This window comes from Pongo abelii, chromosome 5 (assembly GCF_028885655.2).
Source record: "Pongo abelii isolate AG06213 chromosome 5, NHGRI_mPonAbe1-v2.0_pri, whole genome shotgun sequence".
Lineage (NCBI taxonomy): Eukaryota > Metazoa > Chordata > Mammalia > Primates > Hominidae > Pongo > Pongo abelii.
The window spans coordinates 105791563-105811915 of record NC_071990.2 but is presented as its reverse complement, the minus strand read 5'-3'; the positions used below and the strand labels follow the sequence as shown (position 1 = coordinate 105811915).

General features: G+C 34.2%; 1 protein-coding gene across 13 annotated transcripts in view; it reads left to right on the top strand.

Annotated features, from left to right (window-relative positions):
- The window catches only part of HACE1 (HECT domain and ankyrin repeat containing E3 ubiquitin protein ligase 1), a 125033-nt gene extending 106350 nt beyond the window's left edge, over positions 1 to 18683 (top strand). For 9 of the 13 annotated variants that reach the window (XM_054557919.2, XM_009242111.4, XM_002817193.4 and 6 more), the window contains 5 exons: positions 2295 to 2426; positions 8156 to 8254; positions 8537 to 8607; positions 16364 to 16477; positions 17016 to 18683. In XM_054557919.2, coding sequence (XP_054413894.1) covers positions 2295 to 2426; positions 8156 to 8254; positions 8537 to 8607; positions 16364 to 16477; positions 17016 to 17118 — 519 coding nt within the window. In that variant the 3' untranslated portion in view covers positions 17119 to 18683. Of the gene's footprint in view, positions 1 to 2294; positions 2427 to 8155; positions 8255 to 8536; positions 8608 to 16349; positions 16478 to 17015 lie in introns of all 13 variants that reach the window. The other 4 variants (XM_054557918.2, XM_009242112.4, XM_063724926.1 and 1 more) reach the window with 2 other exon arrangements.
- Positions 18684 to 20353: the final 1670 nt, after the last annotated feature.

Genomic DNA, 20353 nt, shown 5'->3' with positions numbered 1-20353 from the left:
TTATATTTGTAAAAATTAATTAAAAAATAGAATGTAGGAGGAAATAATAGGAATTAATTGGTAAAAAAGAGAGTATATACTGTTCTGATGATATGGAATGCAATTAAAATAGGTAACGTTCACATGAGCAAGTCATAAATCTTTTATTTTCATGCTTCATGACTTGTTAAGGTCTTCCACAGAGATTATTGAGTCGCACTTTAAGATTGTAAAGCCAAAACCTCTTGGGAAAAAGTCTCTTTAGGGAAGAATAGGGTCTTTCCTGGCATCTTAAAAAATATAGATGTATAATTAATTAATTATATGAATGGGGCAGAAAAATTTTAGTACATCCAGTGAACAATTTTAGTGAGAGTAGACATGAACTGAAATATAGTCATGTGCTAATGCAGATATCACTGCTGTAATCACTATAAAATATTTTATATATGTTATTTCCCGGGTTGGACTCCGGAAATTTAGCGTATGTTTCTGTTTGACTGTTGGGTACACATTTCTGTCTCCCTCTCTATAATAACTACCTGTATGTGACTTGTAGCTGATTAATTCCTATATAGTAGAGAAAAACTTGCACCTTTGGTTGGTGGGAAGTGGGATTTGGGGTGAGACTAGATTGAATAGCAGAGATGGTAGCTTTCCTTGTGTTAAATTGTAAAAGGAGCCACACAGGGTTTTGGGAGAGCTGTGAGGAATCTACTGTGACACTTCTGTAGCTCTGAGAGCTGTGAAGAATTCATAGCTAGCAGTCATATAGAACTTGCTGGCTCAGTGCCTTTTTTTGGTCTTTTTTTCCTGTTTTTTGTTTGTTTGGTTTTTTTGTTTGTTTTTGAACAGAGCATCAGGTTAGTTCCAAAAAAAATAAATAAATAAAGGAAGAGGGCTAAAACAGAGTTTCTTCCCTGTTAGAGTATTAATTCCTAGTAGGTGGGAGCTATATACCTGCTATAGCATATTGTTTTTAACTCACAAAGTTTCACTTATAACTAATTAAAAAATATATAAATGGTAACATGTAATAGTTTATATATGTATACACACACATACTCTTTCTCTCTCTCTGTATATAATTCATTTTGTTCTAAGCCAACATACATTTTTTAAATTACCAGTTATTATTATTTTTTTTTTCTTTAAGAGACAGGATCTTGCCCTGTTGCCCGGGTTGGAGTGTGGTGGCACAGTCATAGTTCACTGCAGACTCGAACTCCTGGGCTCAAGCAATGCTTCCACCTCAGCCTCCCCTAGTAACTAGGAGTACAGGCATGTGCCACCATGCCCTCTGCTTACTACCAGTTAAATTTTAAGTAACAATATTTTCTATGATTATCATGTACTTTAAAATAAAATGGGTGAATATATAGCTTACCTTAACTCAGAATTGAATTGGCTATGCTACAAAGAACGATTTTATCAAGTTCTAAGTATGTGTTAAGTGAATTTGATGATGGTATGCATTCATTCTTCACATATTTTTTGAATACTTTCAAAGTGGCAGCCACTTTTTAGGAGTTGGTACATATCCTGGTAAAACAAAGCCCCTGTCTGCAGAGAGATTACATTCTAATGAGACATTTCAATGAGAATGATCTAGAAGTATAAACACATTGGGGCCCGGACAAGCTTGTGTTTTGGGAATAGCCAGAAAGCCAGTGAAACTAGAATTGAGTGAATGAATGAACTAGGGGGAGAATGGAAAGAAGTGAGATCAGAGAGCAAGGCAGAGGCCAGATCATTTAGGGCCTTAGAGACCCGGAAAGGAATTTGGATGTTACTCCAGATGTCATGAGAAGTCATTGTAGGGTTTTTGAGCAAGAGAGTTGCCTGATCTGAGTTATTTACATATACATACACACACATATATATATCTATGTGTATATATACATATATATATTTTTAAATCACTCTGGCTAAGGTGTGGAGAAGCATCAGTACAGGGGCAAAAATGGAAACAGGGACACCAGATGTTGCAGTAATCCAGATGAGAAGTGATGATAGCTTGGACTGGGGTGCTGAAATGGAGGTAGTGAGACAAGGTAAGATTGAGAATATTTTTTTAAAGGTAGATGTGATAGTATCAGCTGAAATAGGGTGTGAGAGAAGTCATGGATGATTGAGTCCCTGGAATTTTTTCCTCAACAGCTTAGTGAATGGTGGCTTGCTGATTTGCTGAGATGTATGAGTGTTGGTGTCAATTTTATTTTAAACCTTTACCTCTTAAGTAAGAAATAATTATATTAACGTTAAGTATGTAAAAAGTTTTTAAAAAGTCATTATGAAAACTTCTTTTTCAACAGGCGGAGTACGTCCAGCTTGTTACTGAACTTCGAATGACAAGAGCCATTCAGCCTCAGATCAATGCTTTTTTACAGGGCTTTCATATGTTCATTCCACCCTCCCTCATACAGCTTTTTGATGAATATGAATTGGTAAGGAAAAACATCAGTCCTTACGTTGTAACACAACAACACAAAACTCTAGTTGATGTAATTCAGAAATAATTGTGGAGTACTATGATGAATGAAATAGTGTATAAATGAGACAAAATGGTTTAATGTCCATTTTTAGAGATTTGATAAAAAATTTGTGGATGTGCGTCTCTTAAGCTTAATAACCAGATAAGCAACTCCTTAATGTGAAGTGAGGTGAGGTGGTGACAAACTAAAATGGAATATATTCCTGTTTCTTCTGTATGGGAGATGTTGAAGGCCAGTCTTCCTATATGCGCAGTATTCTACATTATTTCTGAATTTTTTATTTGACCACATGATGTAAAGGGCGCTGATACTAACTTCTTAAACTTCTAAAAAGAATTAAGAAGGTTTTTCTTATTGTGTAGTATTGTCTTCTCCAGTTTCTTATATTGCCATATATATAATTTTATAATTCTTTATTTCAAACCTATGGAGTCCATCGTCTTTGCCATCCTCTAGTCCCTAATGAATGTTTTGTTTTGCTACTTTAATTTGCCTTTATTGTACTGTGATCCAACAGGATTTCTAATTTTATATGATTTATGTCTGCATTTTTTCTCCATTTTCTTTTTCTCTTTAGTTTTGGTAATTTGGAGAATTATTTTTAAACTCTTTGAGTTGTCTAAATCTTAATAAAGCACAGTATTTTAAATAGCATATAGCTGCTTTCTTATCTAAAAGTATATAATTTGGAATAGTAAGTTCCAAATTAGTGGAAATGTTTTATTTAGTTTTTATTCTGTCTCAGAAAATTAGTTTTACCCCATGCCTTTCATTTTAGTATATGGATACAGATACTGGTATATACCTTTAATTTTACATATGTATCAGTATTTTTAATTTATCATTCATAGTATATCTTAGTATAGTAGTGAACAAAATTTGCTAATTAATTTTGGAGTCCATTGTGATTTAGTTTCATTAAATGTAAGTTTTGAGGTTTTTTTGATTGTTTTTAAGCTGTACAGTTAATGGCTTCAGTTAGCATAGATTTGTCTAGTTTTTATGTAACAATAGAAGTGATTTTCAGCATTTAAAAATGGAGGACTATTCGAGCTATTACATTATTAGACCTGACTGAAATATGGCTTTTCCTGTACTGTGCTTGGATTAAATTAGCCTTTTGAAATTCAAAACAGAGCATTAGTTATTTGCTGGACCTATATGTATGTAAAAAACAAATAGCAACAACAAAAATAATTGATGAAAACTTTGCCTTGTAATTTACTGACATCAATAAGTTTATAAAACTTTGGGTTATAATATACATGCAGAAAAGGACACACATCAGAAATGTATAGCTTGATAAGTTTTAACAAACAGAACATACCCATGAAACTAACACCCAGATGAAGAAACAGAAATCCTAGCACCCCATATGTCACTCTGTCACCCCCCTCCGGTCATTCTCCCACCTTAAGGGTAACCATTCTCCTGACTTCTAAAATCATAGACGAGATTTGCCTATTTTAGAATTATGTAAATAGAATGTAACTGGCTTTCTTAGCTCAAGTTTTTGTTTGTGGGAATCATACATATTGTTGCATGCAGTTGGTAATTTGTTCATTTTAATTGCTGTATAGCATTTCAGTTTCCTTTAGTCTTTTCTACTCTTGATGAACATTTAGTGGGTACTTTTCAGTTTCAGGCTCTTTGAAGTACTGCTGCTACAAACATGCCTTTAGGAAAACATAAGTATGCATTCTGTAGGTTATATGCCTTGGAGTGGAATTGCTAGGACATAGGCTGTGCATGTACCCCATTTCAGTAGATATGAGCAGATAGTTTCCCAAGTGATGCATCAGTTTACACTCCCATTAGGAGGTGTGAGAGTTCTGGGTGTTCTGCATTCTCACTAGCATTTGATAATTTTCCATCTTTTTCATTTCCATTCTGGTAATTCAGTAGTGGTTTTTCCTTGAGATTTTAATTTGTATTTACCTGATAGCTAATGAAGTTACACGCCTTTTATGATTATAGCCATTTGTGTACTGTTTTCAAAGTGTCTATTTAAGTAATTTGTCCACTTTTCTATTGTGTTTTTTTTCTTTTTACTGATTTGTAGGACTCTTTATGTATTCTTTTATAAGAGTCTTTTATCAGATATATGTATTACGAATATTTTCTACTCAGGTCTTTTCAGTGAATAAAAATTTTGGGGTTTAACATAGTTCGGTTTATCAGGTTTTTTTGTTTTGTTTTTTTTTTTGATGGAAGAAGCTTTTTGTGTCCTGTTTAAGAAACTGTTTCTTACTCCAAAGCTGTGAAGATATTTTTCTGTGTTTTCTTTTAAAAGCTTTATTCCTTTATCTTTCACATTTAGGTCTGTTACTGGTAAGTTTTTAATTGTGGCTCTTGCATTAAAATTTAGATCAGGTTCCTAGTTTGTCTTGGACTCTGATTTTACTAAGTTGAGCTGATTCACATTTGGGAAGAGCAACATTGTAGGCATGGTCTTGATTTATACAGTGATAATAATAATTATTAAGCATTTAGTATTTGCCAGGTATTTTATATGTATTAATTTTAAAAATGCTCACAAAAAATCTCTTGAGGTGAGTACTATTGTCCCTATTTTACAGATGAGAAAACTAGGCCAAAGAAGATATGGAACTTGTTCATGGTCATAGAGCATGTGTTAGTGGTAGGCTATGAACCCATGTTCCCTGACCCCAGATCTCATCACTGTTGCCAGTCTGCTTCTTGGTGGCATGGGTAATCAGAGGGACTTGGCTTTAGAACTTTTTGTGTGACTTTGTGTCTTTCATGGGGGAGGGCTATGCTGCACTGAGAAAGGAAACTTTTAAAAAATTTGGTGCAAACATCTAAGCTAGATGTGCAACTGAGTTAAAGGATTCAGGTTAAATTCTAGAGTTTTAGTGAGGAGAAGGTATCGAGTAGCTCCAGTGTACTCAACTGGAGGTATAGTCATCCATTGTAGACAGAAGGCATCAAGAGATGACTATGGACTGTTCTTCCATACTGTGCTGCTTGTGAATTTATCCATGATAGAACCAGAATATAAAAACACTGAATCGTGTGATGCTAGGTAAGCTGATGGCTATGAATACTTGCATGATTCAGTTTCTAACTATTAGTATGAGTTATATACCTTACACATAGTTCCAACAGATGAATTCAATTATTTTGTTGTATTAAAAAAATTGATTGGGACTTAAAATATTTTTCTGAATATGTACATTTTATTCTGGAATTGTCATTTCATCTGTTTGTTTTTGGTCAATTTAGTAACCAGATGGGATAATAAAGATCCTTTCTTTTTCTTCTTCTTCAAAAAAAATCATAACAATTAATGTGATATTCATGAAGTGCTTCAAATTTCTTGAGAGAATATAGTTAGTCATTTTTATTCATAATTATGAATAATGAAAGCATACTTAATATTATTGAAAGCTTATCTTCAGCCTAGAAGGGAAAAGGATTAAACTCATGAATTGTAAGACATGCGTAAAGCCTGTCCCACTCCCTTTTAGCAAACCTATATCAGAGTCCTGCCAGGGAACAGAATTTCTCCAGATGGTTCAAATATCGAAACTTTAACAAAGGGACTATTACAGAGGTATGGGCAGTGTTAAGAATAAACAATGTCTAGTGAGACATCCACAGACTGGCAACAGGGAAAGCCTTTATCATCCCTAGGACTGAAGAGACAGGTATAGGAATTACTGTGAAGAGCCCCGTGGGAGCCAGAACTGCCAAGGAGGGGCCACCTGATGGTAGCCATACTTGAGGAACCATAGCTACTGCAAAGAGGTGCTGAAGCAGTGGGGGAGCAGAGAGTACTCTCACCTCCAGACTAACTGCCTGTGTTTCCCAGGCTCCAAACCCAAACCGAAGCCAGCTGGCAAGACAGCCAGCAGGCAAAGCAGCCAGTCTGCAGTGCAAAGGAAGCTAGAGAATGTATTTGGGGCTGGTCAATGTAGACTAGACTGTCTTTATCTAGGAAAAGGATTCTGTAACACTGTGACTAGGACTAAAACACACCCTATACTAGCAGTTCTAAAACTTTTTGATCTTAGGACCCCTTATAACAAAAGAGTTTTTGTTTATGTGGGTTATGTCAATGGATATTTACTGTACTTCAAATTAAAACAGAAATGTAAAATATTTTATTCACATAAAATAATCCATTATTATATTAACATAGAGAACATTTGAAAAACTAAAATTGCATTTTCCAGAACAAAACAGAAACAGTGGGAAGACTGGTACTGTTTTACAGTTTTGCAAATTTCTTTAATGTCTAGCTTAATAGAAGACAAATGGGCCCTTATAACTGCTTTTGTGTATAATCTGTTTTGTTAAGTTGTTTGGTTGAAACATATGAAGAAAACTCAACCTCATACAGATAAGTTGGAAAAGGGAGAACCTCATGGACCCACTGAGTAGATCTCGGAAACCCTCAAGAGTTCTCAGATGTTGCCTTATATCAATCTTATTTAAGGTACCAGGTCAGGTATATGTTATGAGTAGTACTATAGGAGACATGATTTTGAATCACAGGGTATCTACATCCCTGTAATAAGAAATCCTGGCCGGGTGCGGTGGCTCACGCCTGTAATCCCAGCCCTTTTGGAGGCCGAGGTGGGTGGATCACAAGGTCAGGAGATTGAGACCATCCTGGCTAACACGGTGAAACCTCATCTCTACTAAAACTACAAAAAAATTAGCTGAGCATGGTGGCAGGAGCCTGTAGTCCCAGCTGCTTGGGAGGCTGAGGTGGGAGAATGGCGTGAACCCGGGAGGTGGAGCTTGCAGTGAGCTGCGCCACTGCACTCCAGCCTGGGTGACAGAGCCAGACTCTGTCTCAAAAAAAAAAGGAAATCCTGATGTTCTGGCTCATCTATGTAAAGTGTAGGCCAATCATTGCCTCCCCTGACTATGTAAGCATCTCTAACTGTGAAATATGGACTGATTCAGAGAAGTGGACAAGCTCTTTTCATGTCCTCTTTTCTCTTGGAAAACAAAAAGGTAAATACTTTGCCATTCTTAATTTCATTTTTACTTACATGATTGAGATTTTGTGTCTTTGATGATCTTCCTGGATAAAAGAAACCTATCAAGTCATTAGGAAAATTGCATTTTTTTGACTTTGGAGAAAAGTGACTTTAAAGGATCCAAATTATTCCAGAATTGAATTCCTAAAAGGCCTAAATCTTTTTTAAAAATCGTAACTATTTTTATATTACCTCCTTTTTCCTCATGACAAGAATTTCTTGATGACTTTCCCCTTGTTTAGTCAAGTATTTATTCAGGTCTTTGTTGTCACTTTCATGTTGAGAATACTGTCTCCTTACAGAAGTTAACAAAATTGCAAAGAATTGTAAAAATATAAAGTAAACCAAAGATAATGTTCATAAAACTTTTGCACATATAAACTGTTGTTGCATATGTTCACACATAAACATATAAACTATAATCTCTTATGTTTTAATGAAATTGTATCAATGTGGAAACATCTCCACATCTTATAATATTTGAGATTATCAGCGTCAAGGATTCTCTCTCATGTAATGCTTGTTATTGATGACATGCGGGAACTGTCACAAAAATATATCAGTTTTACGTGGGATTAGTTTCTAATTAAGGCAAATTTACCACTTAAATGTAATAACTTTTTTCCCTAAAGAAAATTACTGAAATATTTTTCTTCTTCCCCCAAGGAGCTACTGCTTTCTGGCATGCCAGAAATTGATGTGAGTGATTGGATAAAAAATACAGAATACACAAGTGGCTATGAAAGAGAAGATCCAGTTATTCAGGTAAAATTTCTCTAGAGCTTAGAATGAAGTTAAGTTTTGCCATTTAATTTTGTAAGCTTTTCAGCACTATTGGATGAAAATTTACATTAATTAACAAAGTAAAGTGTTTACCCAAATTATTCTTGTGGGAATAGTGCATAATGAAAGCTTTGCATGAAATCAGTTTTGGTAAACGAGTTTCATAGAATAAAATGTGCTTTATGAATATTGCATATTTCTCTGGTATTGAGAAGTCTACAATTGCTCTGAAATATGAGCTAAGTTTTTTGTTGTTGTTGTTAGTGGTTCTGGGAAGTTGTAGAAGACATTACTCAAGAGGAGAGAGTTCTTCTCTTACAGTTTGTTACTGGCAGGTAAGCAGTATTTTTATGATAATATGGAAATAATTTAATGTATTCTGCTTTTAATGGCTTAGAGATAACTAAAATAAGGAATTATTACTCTGAATTGTCAGTAACTTACCACCCTTTCCACTGTTTTAGGTATTAAAGAAAGATTTATTTTGGTATTAAAGATAAGACATTTATAGTAGTGAGCAATCATGTTTACTTAATATATTAAAAAGCATCTCCAATTAGGATTATCAGTATATTGTACTTTATAATTTGGAAATCTTTTCGCTCTGCAGGTAGGTCAATGATAGTAGCCAAATTTTTAATATTTGTATATTATTTTAATATTTGTATATTGCTGGTTTGGTTTAATAGTAAGGCAATTCGGTTTATCCTGGTTAACTCTATATTACCCATACACAACAGTTTTTCTGTAATTCAAAGTAAACTTTAAAGTGTCAAGATTCATGGCCTAAAAAATAATTCGTGGTACCACACTTCTCTGAAAAGTTCACTTTTGGAACCAGTTAAATATAATAGATATTAGAAAACTAGACGATTTAACTATCTTTTAGCTTGTATTTCTGAAAGATGTAAAAAAAAGTCTGATTTTCATTTTGGATAACAATTTTATCTTCTATTTATGAAAATGTAGTTCGGTTTTTTCATTATAAATATACATATTTCTCCTAGGAAAGTTAGAAAATAGAAAATTAGAATAAGAAAAACCATAGCCCATCAGCCATAACCACTATAAACAATTTAATATATTTACTTCTATGTTTTTTCTGCATATTTAAAAAGCATAACTGTGAATATATATCTACATAAAATACATATATATAATTTTTTTTTTTTTGAGACAGTCTCACTGTGTCCCCCAGGCTGGAGTGCAGTGGCTCGATCTTGGCTCACTGCAACCTCCGCCCCCCTGGGTTCAAGCGATTCTCCTGCCTCAGCCTCCCAAGTAGTTGGGAGTACAGGCGACTGCCACCACGTCCGGCTAATTTTTGTATTTTTTTTTTTTTTTTTTTTTTAGTAGAGAAGAGGTTTCACCATCTTGGCCAGGCTGGTCTTGAACTCCTGACCTCAGGTGATCCACCCACCTTGGCCTCCCAAAGTGCTAGGATTACAGGTGTGAACCACCGTGCCCGGCCTATAATTTTTAAAAACCATTTTTTTTTTAATTTTAAAAGTAGTGTTTAATCATTGTAGAAAATTTGGAAAATGGAGAAAATAGAAGAAAATTAAAATCCTTAATGTTAAGTGATCCCACTATTCAGAGATACATACAATTAACATTTTGCTTATTTTTTTTAGTCTTTTTACTGTATAGTTAGAAAAATAGTTGGACTCACACTATAAATCTAATTTTAAAGAATAAATAAATAGGCTGGGCACGGTACTTCTCTTGCAGTTTGTTACTGGCAAGTAAGCAGTATTTTTATGATAATATGGAAATAATTTAATATATTGTTTTTATGGCTTAGAGATAACTAAAACGAGGAATTATTACTCTGAATTGTCAATAACTTACCACCCTTTCCACTGTTTTAGGTATTAAAGATTTGTTTTGGTATTAAAGATAAGACATTTATAGTAGTGCCTGTAATCCTAGCACTTTGAGAGGCTGAGGCGGGCAGATCACTTGAGGTCAGGAGTTTGGGACCAGCCTGGGCAACATGGCGAAACCGTCTCTACAAAAATACAAAAATTATCTGGGCATGGTGGCGCATGCCTGTGGTCTCAGCTACTCAGGAATCTGAGGTGGGAGGATCACTTGAGCCTGGGAGGTGGAGATTGCAGTGAGCCGAGATTGCGCCACTGCACTCTAGCTGGGGTGACAGTGTGAGACCCTGTCTTGAAAAATAATAATAATAATAATAAATAATAAATAAGACATAACTATTAACAGGTTATAGACTAAAAACATAAACGAAAAACTTTTTTTTTGTTTTTGTTTTTTGCCTCTGAATGCCAAGAAATACTCAGAGGCTTGAATAACTTAATAAAAAGGATGAAAAAATAATTATATTTTTTAAGTAAGAAAGTTGATAATTTGACAATTCAGATAGGAGAAAAAAAACCACTTCCAGTCTGTATTCCTAAAAATAATCACTGATAACATTTTTGTTATTCTTCTAGAATTTTTAACACATATACAATTTTTACTTTTAAAACCATTGTTATTTTATAACTTTTTGAATTTAGCAATGTGTTACTAAATTGTTCAATTTATAGATCTATGTAATTTTAATGGCTGTCTAGTTTTATTTTTAGGGACTTCCTTTAATTGATTCTTTATTGCTAAATTTTCCTATTTATGAATAAGGAATTTTTGTGCTTCTATCCTTGTGGGACAGTCTGATTATAGAGGATAAATTCTTAGGAAATTTTTGTGTATGAGAATATATAAATTTTTATAATCTTGATACATGTTCATTTATCTTCTAGAAGGTTATTGATGTCAGTAGAGAATGAGAGAACGTACTCCTTTTATCAGCACAGGGTATAGTCATTTTTACTTTTTTTTTTTTTTTTTTTGAGATGGAGTCTCGCTCTGTTGCCCAGGCTAGAGTGCACTGGTGCCATCTCGGCTCACTGTAAGCTCCGCCTCCTGGGTTCACGCCATTCTCCTGCCTCAGCCTCCCAAGTAGCTGGGACTATAGGCGCCCGCCACCATGCATGGCTAATTTTTGTATTTTTAGTAGAGACGGGGTTTCACCTTGTTAGCCAGGGTGGTCTCGATCTCCTGACCTCGTGATCTGCCCACCTCGGCCTCCCAAAATGCTGGGATTACATGTAGGCGTGAGCCACTGCGCCTGGCCCATTTTTATTTTCATATAATTTATTTTATATAGTTTTTTGTGTGTGGTATGAATTACCTATCTTTATTCTTTGGTGTTGCACAATCATTTTTAAAAATTCAGTTTTAAGTGTTGTTTATATATTAGGGGTATTAACTCTGCAAAGAATTTTCTTGGTTTATCAAAGTTAAATATAGAGATTTCCATGCAATTTAAATTTATAACTTGAAAGTTTTAAATTACCATATTGCCAAATTGATTATCATTACTTTCCTTTGTGGTTTTTGTAAATCCTTCTCTACCCCTAAGATTTTATATATATGTTTTTATATAAATTTTTTAATGTAAGTTTTTATAATTTCTGTTTTTACATTCCAATTTTTAAACCATCTGGACCTTATTTTGGTTTATGTTGTCAAGTATATTTTTCTAAATGGTTTATACTTCAACACCATCTAGTGAATTATTATATTTTCCCCATGATTTGGTCAGTGTGAGTCTTTAAGATGCAGAAATCAGTTATTCAAGTTTTTTAGTACTAAGTTGTCTCTTAGGTGGCTGCTCCTATAGAGTAAAACACTAGAATTAGTAATATGCAAGGCTTCTCCACTTTAAATAGTACCGTCATTGTTAGCAATGCTGAAAAGAGGTGTGCTATTTATTTAGTTATGAAGTGTGGCAAATCCACACTTGAATGGAGGTGAAAGATGTGGGTGAAGAGTAGAAGCCAAGGAAGCTGAGGGGAAACAACATGGAGCTAGCTTCACCCTTGGACTGAAGAATCCACCTTTCAACATTGAGTGTAATTAGAGCTCTATATTTTGAGTTCAAACTGAGAAAGTTTTAAGCTTTTTAAAATCTTAAATTTTACCTCGAACTCCCAGTCATTAGTATAGGTATAGTACTTGTCATTCAAAACCAAAAGTATAAATTTTTTTTCTTTTTTAATTTTTGGAAAATTCTGATTCTGTATTAGTTTATATTTAGATACTGAAGTATCTTTCTACAGGTCTGTAGTATAATTTAGTGCAACCTTACTGAAAAATCAAATGTGTTCCAATTGTTGAACCAAGAATTAATACAAAAAGTGATTTTTAAATATTTTTATAGTATTGACATTAATATTTTGTTGCTCTATAAGGCCATCTTAAATGTTTTACTGTGTCATTATCCCTTAAGAATCAGACTTGATGATTTCTTTTTTTTTTGAGAAAGAGTCTTGCTCTGTTTCTCAGGCTGGAGTGCCGTGGCACAATCTCGGCTCACTGCAACCCCCACCTCCCAGGTTCAAGTGATTCTCCTGCCTCAGCCCTCCCGAGTTGCTGGGATTACAGGCGCCTACCACCATGCCCAGCTAATTTTGTATTTTTAGTAGAGATGGAGTTTCACCATGTTGGCCAGGCTGGTCTCGATCTCCTGACCTCAAGTGATCCACCTGCCTCGGCCTCCCAAAGTGCTGGGATTACAGGCACGAATCACTGTGTCTGGCTGATTTCTTTCTTTTTTTTTCTTTTCTTTCTTTTTTTTTTTTTTTGAGATGAAGTCTTGCTCTGTTGCCCAGGCTGGAGTGCAGTGGTTGATCTCAGCTCACTGCAACTTCCACCTTCTGGGTTCAAGCGATTCTCCTTCCTTAGCCTCCGATTACAGGTGCACACATCACTTCACCCGGCTAGTTTTTGTATTTTTAGTAGAGACGCGGTTTCACCATGTTGGCCAGTCTGGTCTCTACTGATATCAAGTGATCCACCAGTCTCGACCTCCCAAAGTGCTGGGATTACAGGCGTGAGCCACCGCGCCTGGCCAATTACTATTTAAATAAAATAGAAATATGCCATTTTTGTTTACTGTAATTTTATACTGCATAATCTAAGTGTCACAATATTCAACCAAAGACTGTTTTATTTATTTTTCTCATATATACTTATGCCTGATGAATTATGATCTTAACATGATCAGATCTGATTATATAAGTATGGGGCCAGCCACATTTATTCATAGTGCAGGAAAAGAGGAATAAGGTTTCAGGAATGGTTTATCAGCTTATAGAATAATTTTAATTATGTTAAAACTAGAGGATCTTCTGAATTTTTAACTTACAGTTCAAAATTTACTTGTGTGGAGGACATTAGATTGATCATATTGATATTGAAATACTGTGCTATAATTTGTATAAAAATCAATGTCAACATTTATTTTCTCATCTTGCCTTGATAAAATAGTTACATTTAATTTGAAATTCAACATCATAGGAAATTCAGAACGGCTTAATTTTTATCCCTTTTTATGTTTGGTCACCTTGTTAATTTTTTAGGCAAAAGTTAAATCTATAAATTAACTAATGTTGAATTTTATTTCAACTTACAAAGAGATATAGCCAGGTCTTCTGTATATATTCTCTTGCTGTTAGTAGGAATTGTTTATGCATTAGTGTCTTATAAGCAAGATTCAGACATACTTTTAATATTGCCTTGGTTTACTAAAGTAAGCTCAAGAATTTCATCAGTAAACCAAACCAGACGACTTCCCAGATAGAAGAGAAAATTGCTGTTTTTAGGGATTCTTTCATATTGGATTGTTAAATGTTTTTTTCCCTGTGGATGTATACATATCAGTGATTTCAAATAGACAATCCTGGTGCATATTTTCAACCGTTTGTGTATGTGTGTGTGTGTAATGTGTATCATAAAATGTATCATTTAAACAATTTTTAAGTGTACACTTTTGTGGCATTAAGTGCATTCTCATTAATGTGTGACTATCACCACCATCCATCTCCTGAATTTTTTCATCTTTCCCAACTGAAACTGTACTCGTTAAACACTAACTCCCCATCCTCCTTTCCCACCTGCCTCTAACAACCACCTATTTTACGTCTACGAGTTTGACTACTCTAAGAACTTCATATAAGTGGAATCATACAATATTTGTCCTTTTGTGATTGCTTTATTTCACTTAGCATAAGGTCTTCTGGATTCATCCATTTTGTAGCACATATCAAAATTTCCTTCCTTTTTAAGGCTAAATAATACTCCCTTGGCTAAATAATAATCCAGCCATCTGTTGATGGACACTTGGGTTGCTTCTACCATTTGGCTATTGTGAATAATGCTGCTGGATGTGCAGATACTTCTTTAAGTCCGTGCTTTCAGTTCTTTTGGATATATACCCAGAAGTGGAATTGCCTGATCATATGATAATTCTGTATTGTAATTCTGTTAATTTTGCTGAGGAACCTGCATACTGTTTTCCACAGAGGCTGCATCATTTTACATTCGCAGCGCAATTTCTCCACATCCTTGCCAATACTTGTAATTTTCTGTCTTTTGTTTTTTTGATTTTTTGCCGATAGTCATCTTAATGAGTGTGAAGTGGTTTCGATTGGCATTTCCCTAGTAAATGGTGATGTTGAGCATCTTTTCATGTGCTTATTGGGCATTTGTTTATCTTTTTTTGGAGAAATGTGTATTTCAATTATTTGCCCATTTTTAATCGGGCTTTTTTTTTGTTTTTTGTTTTTTTTGCTATGGGAATTCTTTGTATGTTCTGGATATCAATTTGGTGTCATATTCAATAAATCATTGCCAAATCCAGTATTATGAAGCTTTTCCCTTATATTTTCTTCTAAGAGTTTTATAGTATTAGCTCTTACATTTAGGTCTTCAGTCCATTTTGGGTTAGTTTTTAAGTAACTTAGTGTAAAGTAAGGGTCCAACTTCATTTTTGTTGTAGTGAATATCCAGTTTTCCCAACACACTTCGTTGAAAAGACTGTCTTTTCCCCTTTGAATGTTGTTGGCACTCTAGTTGAAAATCATTTCATTATGTATGTGAGGGGTTATTTCTGGCCTCTATTCTGTTCTACTGGTTCATATGTCTCTTTTCTTGGCAGTATCACACTGTTTTGATTACCACAGCTTTGTAATGAGTTTCGAAATCAGGATATGTGAGTCTGCCACCTTTGTTCTTTTTTTTCTAGACTGTTTAGGCTGTTTGAGGTTCAACTTTTTTTTTAAGTGAACTAAACTATGCTTTATGTTATAAATCATATTTTTAAGAAAGTATTTTAAATTTTATTCAGATGTTTGCAAGTATGTATTTAGTAATCTATACACTAAATGTTCCTTTGTCATTATTCTAATTTATCCAAAAAGCACTACAGCACCTCATTTTAAAAGCAATAGAATTTTTTTGTATCAGTTTAATCATGATACATACACGGGCAAACTTTAGAAGAAATATTAATTTTCTTTTTGATGTATATAGAAGTTGAGAAGTTGTGATTACATCCTCTACAGCCATGTACCCAAGATTAAGTTTTCTACTGATGTGTTATGCATTATATGTTAGCCTTCCTGTGGCCTCATTATGTTAGGTGATGTTTGAAAAATATATTTGATATTCTGAATATCAAATCAAAGAGGAGCATAAAGAATTTTTCAGTTTTTCCACTATAAAAAACAAAACAAACCTTTAGGGCCTAGATATTTTTCACAAACAAGGAAATCATTTGGATTACATGTCAGAGCATTTATTGCTTGAATTAGTCAATCAAATATTAATCTATTCAACAAACATTTAATGAATGTCTACTCCAGGCATTTTGCTAGCCCCAGGGATATAGATGTAAATATGACTTGTTTGGGCCCTCAAATCAGCCCCACTTCAATAGAGAGCCACATGAAAGCAAATAATTGTAAATGTAGCATGCTAAATGCAATATTGAGGTATGTGCTGTGGCCAGTTGCAAGCATAGTATAGCTTATGGAAATGTGGAGGGGTGTCTCCATGGAAGCTTGCTAACTAATCACAAAGCAACTTACAGTAATGAATTGCAGTTTCGTAGACTAAAAAATGTCGTGTTGTCATTGTCCTAGAGTTGGATATATTCCTACCCTAACTTAGAACTTGAAATTTATCTGTCACAAATATCTTTCATTCATTATTACAATGTATTAAGATATAAACTCTTAGTTCCAGGGTCCCACATGGTGGGTTTGCTAATATCATGGGTGGAAGTGGATTGCAAAACTTTACAATCGCTGCTGTGCCATATACTCCAAATCTTTTACCAACTTCAAGCACATGGTATGTTGACTTGGTTTATTTAAATGCTTTACAAATTGTTTTGATTAATTTTGAATGATCAGAGGTCTAACTGTTGCTGCATTGAGAAGAAAACCTCAGCTGTGATCTCTCTCCAGGATTTTGGAATCACTGATAAGTAATTATGTAGTTTTTTGTGCCCCTGTTTTTGGTAGGGAAAATGTTTGAGGAAACCCTGACTCCCTACAATTTAATTGACTATAGTTCAAGTATCACTAAAGTTACACTATCATAAGTAGCACTGAGTTACACACCATCACTTCAAACTAAATTGCCCTATTGCTTATTTATTTTAAGCTGAAAGGAATGTATTTTCTTCCACTGCATTTGCATGCTGAAAGAAACTGCAATGCAGCGGATTTTTTCTTCTTTTTAAATACCACTTTAGGGTTTTTCAATCTGAATGCAAATTTGGGAGGATGATTTTATGTTAATTATGAGTAGTGTTTTCACTGCTAGACAAAACAATCAGAAATTTTATAGATTTCCTCTTTAATGGTGGTGTATTTTTCTTTTAAAGCATCAACATGCTGAAGTTACCTGAATACCCAAGTAAAGAAATACTCAAGGACAGACTTCTTGTGGCACTACATTGTGGCAGCTATGGTTACACAATGGCATAATGAAGTCTGGAAAACTCATCTGACTACTGATGCACAATTCAGAATGGCAGAAGTAATTTGGGAAAATGTCAACAAAAAAGCAGCCTGACTGCAACCCATAGGCAGGGCTGATGCTTCCAATTTATAAAGGATCATCAGGTTTTCTGTTTCTCTCTTTTCCCTTTTTTGTTTTCTCTGTTTGTGATACAATTAGAAAATAAAAAATCACAGTAGATTTTATTTTTTAAAATGCTAACTGAAAGTAATAGAGACTGTCCTTTTTCATAATTAATTTTATCCAAGATTGTATTAAGGCAAAATCTGATTCTACATTCCACCTCTGCTATGTAACTGTCTTGTTAAAAGGGTGTTTTCTCCTAATTTCTGATATATTATATGAGGTCATCCAGCTGCTATGTTCTTTTGCATGTAAACTGCCATTTATATTTTAGAAAACTATTGTATAGAATGGATTAAGTTAGATTATCTATAAAGCCACAAATATGTATTTTCCCACAGTGTATTCTATATTGCAATGATTTTTTTAGCATTTTAATATTTTAATATATATTGTAAAATTTAGACTGATGATACTAACAGTTGATGAAATGACATCTAATTTATATATTAAAGCTTACGCTATATTGTATGAATTATTTGCATCTTTCAGTGGCCAGTTTTCCATATGTATATGTTATGGTCTCAATGTTTTTCTTATGCCTCATTTTAATTTGTAATGAAGGTAAAATTAAAATGTATTTTACCACATTTCTTTTCATTACTTTTATCTGTGAGCTCTGACACATCTGAAAAAGTAATCTGATGTGCAAATTATAATTTAAATATGTTAATTTTTTTGCTTCTTAAATTTGCTTTTCGTCATTAAAATGTCAAGTTCAAGTGATATGTGCCTAATATCACTTGGATGTTGGGTTTTTGAATTTTTGGGTGGTTAATCAGTTTTATTTTGAAAAGACGTACTTGAATAGTTACAGCATATGTTTGAACAGAAAGTAGGAACATGCATACACGAAGAAATGCTAACAGAAGGATTTGTAATGTTTAGGATCTTCCCTTGGAAACTAAAAATAGAATATTAATGACATTACTGTTTGTAGAATGACATATGCAGATTTTCTCATAAGCAGTCATTATGTTAGTAATGTTTGGGAGACATGTAAGTTGAAAGTTTTGCTAAATTATAAAGCTCCTTTAATTCATTGGTTTTGGTTCTCTTGTTCTCTTGTCTTTTCTAAATGTTAACAAAATATATCTTAACAGATTACATGAAATTTAGGGATTATTTAAAAGTTACCATTAGCTCTAAAATTAAGATTCAGATGCTTTATTTATAGTAACTGAAGCTAATAATGTTTTATGTTTTGATTTTTTGAAATTTAATTGTAGAAGTCACTGCCTTCTGAGTTTTCAAATAGATAACCACCTTTAATATTACACTGCTTATAATACTAATGTTTACAGATATGTTTCTGTTTATAACCATACAATACATTGGCTTTGTCATATTAGTTTTTTTGCAAGTAGTTATGTAAAAGAGATAGATAATAAAATATTAAATAACTGAGTGTGGTGGCTTATGTCTATAATCTCGGCATTTTGAGAGGCTGAGGTGGGAGAATTGCTTAAGCCCAGAAGTTCAAGACCAGCCTAGACAACGTAGGAAGAACCCATCTCTACAAAAAAATAAAAAATAAGCTGGGCATGGTGGCATGTGCCTGTGGTCGGAAGGCTAGGTGCGAGATCGCTTGAGCCCAGGAGGTCGAGGCTGTAATGAGCCATGATCATGTGACTGCACTCCAGCCTGTGAGACTTTGTCTCAAAAAATATATATATATATGTATATATTCATATACATACATGTGTATATATATACCCATATACATATATATATACACCCAATACATATATATAAAATAGTATTTTAACCATGAACTTGAATATTTTAAAATCTAGATCTGGTTATTTTAGGATTTATTTTTTCACATTTTTAAAATAAGAGTGTAGTTAATATAAAGAGATTTTATAAAGATTAGAAATACTATTTCGAGGTAGTGTCTTTCTAATTTACTCCATTCCCACGATTTCTTCTATATGTAGATGGGTATGTTGAATGCAAGGTAGTATAGAAAAATGATTAGCTTTTCTCCTTTGGGAAAAAGAAGATTATATTAATGGGAAAATGACTCAATTCTTAAAATGTGGTAGTTTCATATAAGGAAGAAAACAGAAATAAAACACTCGAATATAAAGCAAGGGAATGTATTATAGGAAACTGATTAATGAAACTATCTGGGCAGAGTAGATTAAGTTATCCAAGTAGTTTGAGGGGATAGTTATTAACCACATAGTTAATAAAATCCATTTTCGAGTTAACCCCAAAACAAAATGTAATAGAAGGAAATCCCAGCTTGGAAATAATCTGCTGAACACAGCCTCTACTATTCAGGCAGTCTTTTGGGTATCAGGGGAAACACAAGCTTTAAAGGATAGGTCACAAGTTGGAGGCCCAGGAGATGATTCCTACTCACATGTTTTGTTTGTCATACTGTTTCTAAAATTTTGAATGAGTTATCAACATTTTACAAAACCTGAAGATTTCATGCGGAAGTCAGGAGTTTTGGGTCCCTTTGAGCAATGAGACAATCTGACAATATTGGGTGCATGGGTGCATATTCCTACAAAGCATTATTATTACTCTGGAATTGAGTAAATGCTGCTGCTTTGAATAACTAAATGCCCTCTCCAGTTTGCCATTTCCTCCTCTCTCTCTCCCTCTCTCCCCTCCCTCCCCCCTTTTTTCTACCCTTTTTTTTTTTTTTTTTTTTTTTTTCTACTCTGTTGCCCAGGCTGGAGTGCAGTGGCATGATCTCGGCTCACTGCAACCTCCGCCTCCTGGGTTCAAGTGATTCTGCTCCTCAGCCTCCTGAGTAGCTGGGATTTTAGGCATGCACCATCACACCTGACTAATTTTTGTATTTTTAATAAAGATGGGGTTTCATCTTCTTGGTCAGGCTGGTCTTGAACCCCTAGGGACCTCAAGTGATTCACCCGCCTCAGCCTCCCCAAAGTGCTGGGATTATGCCACCACAGCTGACCAGTTTGCCATTTTCTTAGCCCAGCATGCTTCACTACTCTATGTTATCTTCCTGGCCATTGAAAGCATTGGAGTCTGCTTTAAAGAATCTATGTTGATCAGAAATGTTCCCTTAGATTGTAAATTGGTACAGATTCTTTG